General features: G+C 46.8%; 1 protein-coding gene across 1 annotated transcript in view; it reads left to right on the forward strand.

Moving 5' to 3' along the window:
- Window positions 1-12,473, forward strand: part of gatc (glutamyl-tRNA amidotransferase subunit C) — a 15,325-nt gene continuing 2,852 nt past the window's right edge. Inside the window, exons 1-4 of the mRNA XM_033043657.1 lie at window positions 1-376; window positions 2,751-2,801; window positions 4,863-5,023; window positions 11,576-11,679. Of these exons, the coding sequence (XP_032899548.1) occupies window positions 236-376; window positions 2,751-2,801; window positions 4,863-5,023; window positions 11,576-11,679 (457 nt within the window). The 5' untranslated portion in view covers window positions 1-235. The remainder of the gene's footprint in view (window positions 377-2,750; window positions 2,802-4,862; window positions 5,024-11,575; window positions 11,680-12,473) is intronic.

Raw genomic sequence — 12,473 nt, forward strand, 5'->3', positions numbered from 1 at the left:
ATCCAGAGCACTGGCTAGAGACTAGAGTCTGTGGGGGTTATTTGATGCAGTCTGGTGGTCACTGAGTAACTGGAAACCGTCCCCGGGGCTGCGGGCTTTGAGCGGCGGAGGCCCCGGGCTCAGCGCGGTCCCTCCCCGGGGGCGGTGCCGGTCTCCGGGCCTGCCCTCCCTCCCTCCCTCCCTCCCTCCCTCTCTCGGTGCCGGAGCCCGGGCCTGTCCTCTCTGGGAGCCGGGGATGTGGGCCCTCGGCCGCTCGGTGCCGCCCTCGGCCTGGTTCAGGCCTCTCGGAGCGGCGAGTCGCCGGGCCGCTGTTGGAGCGCGGCCGCCGGGCAGCGAGGAGGCGGAGAGGTCGGTGTCTGGACGGAGGCGGAGTAAGGTAGAGATGGGGCCGTCACACACACACAAATATAACATCTTTGCACACACACACACACACACCTCCTCTCCCGGACTCGGGGGTCACTTTGGTGTCACCTCCAGGGTCTGGTGAGACCAGTGTGGGACCACTGACCCCACTACTGGCTAATTTATCTGCTCATGCATGGCTTCAATCCATGGCAACTGGGTTTCCAATACCACCACAAATACCCCTTTGCCACTTTGAACGGGGATGGGCCTGAGATACCCAGGAGTCCACAAGGATGTTGAAATTCTCTAAAGAGGCTTTGAGTACACCCTTGAATCATTCTTTTGGCTTGTGATCTCTTCCCATTGATAGAGCTCATAGTAGAAGAACTGCTTTGAGCTTCAGACATTGGGTACGTTCAATATATCCAACACCACAAAACTGGCTGAGTTATGTGAGTCTGAATGCTGTATAAATTTGGGAGAGATTCTGATATCGGTTAGCTTATCCTGCCAGTAGATTTGGAAAATATTGCGGAGATAGCATTGGTGTAGCCTTGCCAGTGTTTTGAGGTGCCTACTATTGATTACCCTTTTCAGAAGAATATGGAAGAGATCATGTAATAATAATAATAATGGATGGGATTTATATAGCGCCTTTCTAATACTCAAGGCGCTTTACATCGCATTATTAATTCACTCCTCAGTCACACTCGGTGGTGGTAAGCTACTTCTGTAGCCACAGCTGCCCTGGGGCAGACTGACGGAAGCGTGGCTGCCAATCTGCGCCTACGGCCCCTCCGACCACCACCAATCACTCACACACATTCACACACAGGCAAAGGTGGGTGAAGTGTCTTGCCCAAGGACACAACGACAGTATGCACTCCAAGCGGGATTCGAACCGGCTACCTTCCGGTTGCCAGCCGAACACTTAGCCCATTGTGCCATCTGTAGTAGATCATGAGGCCTGTTCTAGGTTTGGCTTCTTGGTCTTCAAATACTTTTTTCCGCCGTTGGCAAAGTCTGAGCTGGAGCAATGAAGTTGAGAGGGGCAAAGTTTAAAGGAAATGTGCCGGACAAATTTTTTTACAGAGAATGGCGAGTGCTTGGAACATGCTGCCAGAGTTGGTGGTGGAGCTAGATATGACAGTAGCATTTAAGAGACTTATGGATGGACACATGGATATACGGAAAATGTGGGATATGGATTGTATGCAAGCAGATCGTCAAAGTCATTTCTCTCAGATGGTTTGGTGAATGAGCCATCAATGTCTTTCGAACTTGACCTCTGGAGATGCGCTGACACATGTCTTCAGTATGCTACAGTGAAAGTTACTGGGGCTGAGACAAACGTGGTTGTAGACTGGAGGCAACGTAGGTTGAACATTCACTCAATGGTCCTGCAGACGGGTTCCTGTCCAGCAAGATGCTTTGTGGAGGTGAAATGGAGCATTGTGGCTGGGACGATTGGGAATGCACTGGGATAATTACACAGCCTCACTTGAGGCCAGTCTGCACTGAGATTGGATCTCACAAGAAACTGCAGATGCTGCAAAACACAAATGCTGGAGGAACTTGGCAGGTCGTTCCCTCCACAGATGTTATCTAACCTGCTGAGTTACTCCAGCACTTTGTGTTTTACTCAAGGTGCCAGCATCTGCATTGCCTTGTGTCTCTCTAGTCTTAGTGTGCCAGGTTTGTCTTGTCGTTTTCTCAACTGTTCCTGGAACACTGTGTTGCACCTCATCCAATCCACAAAATACTCAAAATAGCAGGATTGAAAATGCACTTGTGGGCCCATTTCATTAACTCCATTGGTGTTTCATGTAAATGTAATAAAAATTAACTGCAGATGTTGGTTTATACCAAAAGATAGACACAAAATGCTGGAGTAACTCCACGGGTTTGAAGAAAATGGATGGGTGACGTTTCAAGTCGGGACCCTTCTTCAGATTGATTGTAGGGGAAGGAACTGGAAGCAAGAAACTTCCACAGTGCTGGAATAACTCAGCGGGACGGGCATCATCTCTGGAGAGAAGGAATGGGTGATGTTTCGGGTCGAGACCCTTCTTCACCCATTCCTTCTCTCCAGAGATGCTGCCTGTCCCGCTGAGTTACTCCAGTATTTTGTGTCTTTCGATTTAAACCAGCATCTGCAGTTCCTTCCTACACAGTATGAATAATGATTTCTCTAATTTCAAGTAACCATTGTATTCCCTCTCTCCGTCTCCCCCCAACCCTGGTCTTCCTGCTTGTTTCACTTTTCGTATCCCTATATCACCTCCTCCAAAGCCAACAATGGACCATTGTGGGCTCCTTGGTCATCGATACCAGCTCTGATCTGTTCTGTACCTTTGCAACTGATGTTCTGCTATTTAGATCTGTACTCTTAATCATTGCAGGTGCCCCAGAGTCCAACCTGGAAGCCCGTTGAATACAGCCAGTCTCCAGAGGTAAGCAAACAACTGTGAATTGACCAGTTGGATTTGACAATAGCTGACATCTCTTAGTCTTGGCTCAGCTGCAGAATAGGCAGCTCTGTGCAGCGGAGGGCAGGAATTTCAAGGGGTAGAACCCATTGCTGCATTTCTGTGGCAGGGACAGGATTGCTACCATCAGGTCCTTGTTGATGAGGATGGAACTGAATGATTGAAAGTGTATCCATTGTTGATCCCACAGTGGCGCAGCTGGTGGAGCTGCTGCCTCACAGCGCCAGAGATCCGGGCTCGCTCCTGACCTGGTATGCTGTCCCAAAGACGTGCGAGTTTGTAGGCGAATTGGCCTCAGTAAATTGCCCCAAGAGGATGAGAAATTGGGATAGCATAGAAATAATGTGAACGGCTGATCAATGGGCAGCGTGGACAAGCCGGGCCGTGCAGTATTTCTAAACTAAGCTAAATCACTGCCTTGTATACGGTCTCCACTGTCAACCTGTTGATGCTGCCTGTCCAGACCAGCACATGAAGGCCACTTGCACAGGAGGGGATGGAAGACACCTGACGATTGAACCAGTTGCTGCTGCATTCAGTAACTTTCACAGCAGCAGTACATATGTACACTAATGGCGAAAGGGTTGCATGGACATGGTGGGCTGAAGGGCCTGTTTCTGTGCTGTACGAGTGTGGGACCAGGCACACTCTACCTGCACTGTGCCACCTCAATACATACCAATGATCAAACTAGGGTCAGTTCTCTCCTCATAGGCTTCAAATCCACACTCAGCAAAATCAATAACCCCACTCTCACCATCGACGGCACCACTGTCTCTCCATCTCCCCAGGCCCGCAACCTTGGCATGATCTTTGATTCCACCCTCTCCCTTGAGCCTCACATCCGCCATGTCATTAAAACCTCCTTCCTTCACCTCCGCAACATCGCCAAAATCAGACCCTCTCTCACACCTCCCGCTGCTGAAAGACTCATCCATGCCTTCATCTCCTCCCGACTGGACTACTGCAACTCACTTCTCCTTGGCATCAGCTCCACCTACATCAACCGACTCCAACTGGTCCAGAACGCAGCCGCCCGACTCATCACCCACACCAAATCCTGGCATCACATCACTCCAGTCCTCAAACAACTTCACTGGCTTCCCATCTCCCACCGGATCACCTACAAAATCCTGATCCTCACCTACAAAGACCTCCACCATCTGGCCCCCCCATATCTCACTGACCTCCTCTCCCCCTACCAACCCTCACGGTCCCTCAGATCCACATCAGCCGGTCTCCTCTCCATCCACAAATCCAACCTCCGCAGTTTTGGGGACAGAGCCTTCTCCAGGGCAGCTCCCAGGCTCTGGAACTCCCTCCCCCAACTGATCCGCAATTCCGTGTCCCTCACCATCTTCCAGTCCCGCCTCAAGACCCATCTCTTCACCTCTGCCTATCCTTAGCCCCACGTCCCCCTCCCTTTTCATCTGGGCTTGAATTGCCTCATATTGTGTTTTGAATTGAATTTTGTCTTTAATTTGTGTACTAGTCATGTCTCTACTATTTATTTCATTCCGCTTACATGTTTTTCCTCTACTTGCTAAATTTTTGTAAGGTGTCCTTGAGATTCTTGAAAGGCACCCATAAATAAAATGTATTATTATTATTATTAGTTTTCAATGTGCTACCAGGTTGGGAGTTGGATAGCTCAGTCAGTAGGGTATCAGATCTTTGGCACAGTAGAACTGCTTGCTGCCTCACAGACTCATGTTCGATCCTGACCTCGGGTGCTGCCTTTGTGGAGTTTGTACATTCTCCCTGTGACCGCGTGGGTTTCCTCCGAGTGCTTCGATTTCCTCACACATCCCCAAACTGCGGGTTTGTAGATTTAATTGGCCTTTGTAAATTGTCCCTCGTGTGCAGGGAGTGGATGCAAAAGTGTATCTAACATAGATCTGGTGTGAATGGGTGATTTATGGTTGCCATGAACTCAGTGGGCTGAAGGACGTTTTTTCATGCCGTATCTTAAAAAAAAATGTGATGTGCTAATGAGTTGTATATCTTTACATGAAAAATCTGCAGGTATCTATGGAGATGATTGACCATCTAGAACGCCTGGCACTTGTAGATTTTCAGAACCAGGAGGGCGTGCAAAGGCTGGCAAGTGCCATACAGTTTGCCAACCAGTTGCATGGTGTTGACACAGATGGTGTGGAGCCTATGGATTCAGTGCTGGAGGACCGGTAATTTAGTTAATTTCATTATTGTCCCACGTACCAAGGTACAGTTAAAAGCTTTTTTTTGTTGCGTGCTACCCAGTCAGCGAAAAGACTATTCATGATTACAATCAAGTTGTCCACAGCATACAGATACAGGATAAAGTGAATAACGTAGACAGGCCAGACATCCCCAGGACGGAAATATCTAATACTAGAGGGCATAACTTTAAGTTGAGAAAGGCAAAGTTTCAAGGAAATGTGCAGGACAGGTTTTTAACACTACACAGAGTGGTGAGTGCCTGGAACATGCTGGAACAGGTTGGTGGTGGAGCCAGATATGACATTAGCATTTATGAGACTTAAGGATGGACACATGAATATCCAGGGAATGCAGGGATATGGATTGTGTGCAGGCAGATAAGAATTGGTCAGCCTCATGTTTGTCACAGGCGTTGTGGGACGAAGGGCCTGTGCCAAGAAGGGTCTCGACACGAGACGTCACCCATTCCTTCTCTCCAGAGATGCTGCCTGTCCTGCTGAGTCACTCCAGCATTTTGTGTCTGTCTGTACTGTTCTATGTTCTAATCTTTTTAATGGTACGACTGTATGGCAAATCAAATTCCTCGTATGTTGCAAAACATACTTGGCTAATAAAGTATGAATATGATTATGATCTGTGGAGAGAGAAACAGTTAATCTTTCATCTGTTGGACACTGACATTGTTATATCGTCATAGGGATTTAGATTAGGTTACCAATTTTAGAGGCCACCAATTTAGGAGGAACCTTTTCGGAGAGGATCATGCATCTTTGAAATTCTCTACCCCAAAGAGCTGAGGAAATTGAGTCATGAAATGTATTCAAACAGATTTTTGGAGTATTGGGAAATGGAAGATAATGGGAAACCAGCAGATACAGGGAGCTAGAATCAGATCAGTCATGAAGCTAACGGTGGTGCAGGCTCAAGGACTGTGTAACTACTACCTACCACTACGGTAAAATCACTTTGTTACCTACTGGAGGATATTTTGCGATGGTCAATGTATACAGGTCTTCATAGAGATAACCCTACCCTGAAATGTCTCTACCTGAGCTGTCTTATCTTGCTGTCTACTAATGTATTTAATGCCCTCTGATCGTGACTTGCAGTCTAAGGGCAAATTGTTAATTTTACTTCGGAGTCACGTGAGTGACTACGTGAAGAACCCGCTCAGCGCGCATGCGCGGCATTAACGCCAGCAGTGCAACAGCGGCTGCAACGGGAGTTAGGCGCTCCCGCTACAGAATGAACCGGACCGTCAGGTGAGTACCCTGAGGTCGGGTTTCCATTACAGGGGAGCCTTTTTCTGCTTGTGTTTTACAGGCAGAGAAAAAGGCTCTGGAACAAAACTGTCCCCCGTTCAAGGAGGAACGTTTTCCGTCGGGGAGGGGGGCAGCAACAGGCGGTAGGAGCGTTCACCCGGTGTTCCGCTATTCCCCGACACCGTGCCGAGCCCAGCCCGCTAGTACCTGAGCAGCGGGCTGGATGCATAGCCACCCAAAGAGGCATCCGGCAGGTGTTCCCGATTTCGGACGGGACGTCTCTCCACCCGCACGAGGGGAGAGAGAGCCGCCTGAGCCGCTGGAGCGGCTCTCGGAGCAGGTGCCTGCGAGACGCGCTGCTTGAGGGGCGCTCTCGCTTCTACAAGGCACAAAAGCTCTAGAATAACAGGCGGTAGGAACAATTACCGGGCGCTCCGCTATCCCCATCACCGCGCCGAGCCCAGTCCCGCTAGTGCCTGAGCTGCGGGCTGGATGTTTAGCCATCCGAAGAGGCATCCGGCCGGTGGCTTCCGACTTGTCGGAGGGGACGTCTCTCCACCCGCATGGGAGAGAGACAGCCGCCTGAGCCGCTGGAGCGGCTCCTGGAGCAGGAGCTCCTGCGAGACACGCTACGTGAGGGGCAGTCTCGCTGGAGGGTTCAGGCATACCCTCCACAGTGCCTAGGCACTGCCCATCGCTTCCTCCTTAGTGTGGTTAGCTTTGGCGTGACCAGTGGCTGGGCTGGTCATGAAGAGGGGTCATTGGCTGAACAACATCGGGAGTATGCTTGAGGTACAGGATCAGGAAGAGCTGCTGGGTGTGGCCGCTATGTGGCTCCACCACTAGCGAGATGGCTTTTCAGTCTCAACTGATGGCCAGCTTACTACCTGTTCTTTTCAAAAATCTCCAAGACAGGTAGTCATGAGGCGTTGGATTTCATCACGCTTCCCCTAAATTGCATTTACTCAAAGTGGCCACCATTATTGGAGGGTACATTGAGCATCGCTTTAAAAAAGCCAAAATATCAAAAAATGAATTTGATATCCCTGACGTCGGCTATCATTTTCGCATGCTCTTTCCAGAGGGTCACGGTAGTATGGCAAAACACCTGACCTACTGTTCGCAGTGCTCCGCAACTTCTCAGGAAGTTACAAAACCTGCCCTCAAAGAACGCCGACCTCACAAAAACTGGACGAAGTGTCCAAAATATCGGCGCAAGAGGGCAGGGTCTGGAATGAGCACCACACGTAAACCAGTCAGCAGTACCTCTAACACGTCCACCAGGAGGGTCCACCTCATGGTACTGGTGAAAGCTCGGGGCCTGCATGCCAATCCCGTAAGCCTTTCAGGCCAAGGCCCAGAGCAGGCCCCATGGAAAATGCGCCACCCCCCAACACCACCACCACGTCAGACAACGTGCAAGACTCGTTGGACCGGCAGGAAACAGAAGAATACCCATAACCATGGAGGTAGGTGGGTCTGGTTCCTACCAACGTATAGAAAATAGGGGCTTAATACTAACAGGGGGGAGATTACACCTGTTTTAAGAAGCACGGGAGTCTATCACACGTGATCAGTATATACTCAATGGCTTTAGTGGATACAAAATACAATTCATACTAGAAAAATTGCCACCAGTTCAACATTTACCCCAGAGGGTATTTTCCCTCTCCGTTAAAGAAACGAGAGGGACAAGCTGTACTGGTGAGACTAATTACAAAGGGTATCATGGGAAACATGAACCCTTGGAATTCGTATCAAATATTCGTCACTAAACCGAAAAAGATGGTGGATGTCACATCATCATTGACTTAACTTCACTAAATATGGTTGTTAAATATATACATTTCAAAATGGAAACGGTTGTTACTGCCAAACAACTAATTTCCAAAGGATACTTCATGGCAAGCATTGATCTTAAAGATGTTTACTATTTTAGTACCATTCACAAGGATCATCGCAGATACCTGAAATTTACCTGGATGGGGCAGCTATGGCAATTTAAAGCGTTACCCAATGGGAAAATAGGCAAGACCATGGAATTGACTATGTTAGCTGTATCAGCTACCAAACAGTTATTCGAAACCCTGGGATTGTCTTACATCCAGATAAATCTAAGTTGAAGCCATCCACAATCATGGACTACTTGGGCTTCACAATTAATTCAGTCTACGTGACTGTAACTTTGCCAAGAGACAAAACAGTTGAATTGGCACAATCATGCAACAATTTAATGGTCCACGTACTCCCAACTATTCGACAAGTAACAGAGTAATTGGGAATATTGTAGCAGCATTTCCGGCTACACAATTCAGACCTTTGCACTGTCAAAACTTACAAAGAGCAAAGGTACAGGCACCAAAACGACATACAGGTCATTATGATCGTGTCATGAAGTCACCCACTGAAGCAATATCATAACTACAGTGGTGGGCAAAAAATGTTTGGCATAATTTCAACCTATTATCATCACTAACAAGTAGTAGATGGACTAACCCAGAATCATCGTTACCACTTACACTGGGCATTAATTATCTACAGATGTTGGGTGACTTTTATAGTTTAAAAGCATATGCACACATATGCATCACTTGCATGTACGGTTACAAATAGATAATACGGTGGTAGCCTACATTAACCATATGGGCGGCATAAAATCGGTATCATGCGACAAGTTGGTCAACACAATTAGGCAATGGTGTGTCGAAAGACATATTTGGCTAACAGTAAGTTACCTGCCAGGTAAGCTAAATACAGTGGCAGACACCAGGTCACGTAAATTTAATGACAATGGATGTTAAACCCCAAATAATTTGCAAAAGTTATCATGCAATATGGCACGCCAGATATCGATTTATTTGCATCAAGGCTAAATCACCAGGTACCTATGTATGTCGCTTGGGAACCAGACCCTGAGGCAGCAGCGGTAGATGCGTTCGCGTTGGATTGGGGAAATTCTTCTTCTATGCATTTCCTCCCTTCTGCCTCATCAGTTGGGGACTACGCACAATACAAATGGACTCTGCCTCAGGTATTTTGATAGTACCCGACTGGCCTACACAGCCATGGTTCCCAAAACTCCATGACATGGTTGTTGAAACTCCGATGGTATCCCCAGTGACCCAGAGTTATTAACACCCAGTGTCGGGCACAAGCCACCCGTGCCATGAGAATCAAACTCCTGGGTTGCAGATTCTGCACAAACCACTTCTGGGACTGGGATTATCAGAACAAACCATCGACACCATGTCAGCATCCCTTCGAACATCCACTAAAAAACAGCACTTGTCCAGCATCAAGAAATGGGAGAAGTACTGCTTGGATAAAGGGACCACCTACTCAACCGCTACAGTTACCAACGTACTGGAATTCCTGGCGAACCTTCACCACGATGAAGGACTCAGCTACAGAGCCATCAACACGGCTAGAAGTGCCATGCCTGTCTATTTAAAACCAGCTCCAGGACAACAGGCCATGGGGTCCCACCCGCTGGTGGTCAAACTAATGAAGGGTATTTACAACTCTAACCCCCTAGACCAAGGTACACCCATACATGGGATGTCAGTGTGGTCCTGACATACCTCAGGGGATGGCCACCAGCCAGACCCCTTAACCTGGACCAATCTATGCTCAAAACACTCATGTTGATGGCACTTGTATCTGCACAGAGGGTCCGGTCACTACACCTATTGCGACTGGACAACATGATCACAGCTCCAGACCAGATCTGTCGTTATCCAGCGACAGATCAAACAGAGCAGACCAGGAACACCTAATCCAGTCGTGGAATTCCGGGCTTACCCACCAAAACCACGGTTATGTGCCATGACCCACCTACTATCCTACATAGACACAACCAAAATATTCGAGGGAGATGAAAAGCCTTGTGGGTCAGTCATAAAAAACCTTATGGTTGGGTGACGAGCCAAACCATTGCGAGATGGCTCAAGCAGGTGCTAAAAACTGCTGGGATAAACACTAACATGTACAAATTTTATTCCACCAGGGCACCACCATCCACGTCGACGGCTAAAAGAATGGACATGCCTATAGACCACATCCTAGCTACAGCAGGATGGTGGGGGGAAAGACCGTTCAGAAATTTTATAATAAGCCGTTGGCAAAACCTGTTTTATTTGCAGTAAAGATTTACGGACTGCAAATATTTAATTTAAGCCCAGGGGAGCAATTTAATTTCTTTGTTGTTATTGTTAAAAAATACCATTGTGTTTTCATCAAACAGATTCATTGGTTTACGATAACACTTCCTCCCTCAAGAACTTCGGCAGTGAGTGAAATAAAACTGTTACACGGTTTGAAATCACAGAGCTTTGAAGTCTTCACGTAGTCACTCACGTGACTCCGAAGTAAAATAGTAAGATTAAACGAGAACTTACCAGTTTGAAGTTTGATCTGTATTTTATGAGGAGTTACGATGAGGGATTACGTGCCCTCCGCTCCCACCCTCATAATATGGGTCAAACTGATAACTGATGTCTCCTTTTCTTTACTATGTTTACTTCAATAACTGTGTCTATCTGTGATTCCACACCGCTGCTTGGAAGTATGCCGCGCATGCGCGCTGAGCGGGCTCTTCACGTAATCCCTCATCGTAACTCCTCATAAAATACAGATCAAACTTCAAACTGGTAAGTTCTCGTTTAATCTTACTATTATTCTTGAAATCATCAGTGGTTGCTTCAGTACTGTCCCAACAGCTTCAGTACCTAAGACATTTGACTTTTTGTTTGTTCCTCCCACGGTACATTTTGTGGTTACGAATGCAACGTGTTAATGTACAAATGTAGGCATGTTAACGTTGGCAATACTTCCCAGAGGCAAAACCTAATTTATAAGGTCAACGCATTGAGTATTTGTTAATGACCTTACTGTTCTTAACTTGCGGTATATGGAAGCTGAGCCAACATGAGGCAGCAGTGGTACAGCTGCTGCTTTACAGCACCAGAGACTCGGGTTCGATCCTGACTACGGGTACTGTTTGTAAAGTTCTCCTTGTGACATTTGTAGGTTTTCTCTGGGATCTCCAGTTTCCTGCCACACTCCAGACGTACAGGTTTGTAGGTTAATTTGCTTGGTATAATTGTAAATTGTCCCGCGTGTGTGTAGGGTAGTATTAATGCACAAGGATCACTGGTCAGCGCTGAGTGGGATGGCCAAAGGTTGGCTTTGTATCTCTAAACAAAAAAAAAGAGCTACAAAGACAGGTACTAGATGTTATATTACAAAAACATTGCTCTATTTACACCCACACAGGCCTTTGTATTTGCGTGCAGATGAGGTTACGGATGGTTACTGTACCGAGGCGATCTTGAGCAATGCAAGGCACATTGAAGAGGAATACTTTGTGGCACCTCCAGGTAAACATTGCCATCTTGGTACTACTTTGGTAGTCATCCTTACTGAACGTTTAGCTAGATTTTCAGCATGTTTCCTAGTTATACAAATGACATGGTTTAACTACCATACGCTCAATGATTAAAAATATTTACTACTGAATCGTACCTGTTGCAGGATTTACAGTGTCATTGGCTACAGCTTCTGTTTGCTTTCTTAGATTCAAAAGATTTTGTAGAATATATACCAGACAAAATGTGATTCTGACTTCCAAGTATTCACATATGGGTGCTTGGAAAAAATTAAGATACAGAAGTTGAGATGGGAGTTGTGGCTATTTTTACTCTCCTTCAACCCAAGATAATGCAACTTATAAGCACAACATTTTTACATTGTTTCAAAAGTTCATAGGTTGCTAAATTCCATTTTGTTTCTCCAGTTGTCACCCATGCATTTTAACTAATATACTTGACATCTTCCTGATCTTGTTTCCAAAGTCCTTAAAAGTTTGGAAACACAAGCACTGCTTAACTATTTTTGATAACATCCACACTTGCAGCTTTGTTACCTGTAGCCTACATTTGACAAGCCACACATTTTGTGCAATCATCAGAGTATCCCCACTTCTAACCTGGTGATGGAAGATCTTGAAGTAGTTGATAATGCTTAGAGCTAGGATGTTGCTTGGAACACACCTGTTATGAGAGACTGTACAACTTGGTTTTGTTTCCCCTCTGAGGGGAAAAATTATGAGATATAGAAAATTATGAGAGGTATTCACAGGGTAGATTATAAGAGTTTTGTTTCCATTGTAGAG

The sequence above is a fragment of the Amblyraja radiata genome, chromosome 25, assembly GCF_010909765.2.
Source record: "Amblyraja radiata isolate CabotCenter1 chromosome 25, sAmbRad1.1.pri, whole genome shotgun sequence".
NCBI lineage: Eukaryota > Metazoa > Chordata > Chondrichthyes > Rajiformes > Rajidae > Amblyraja > Amblyraja radiata.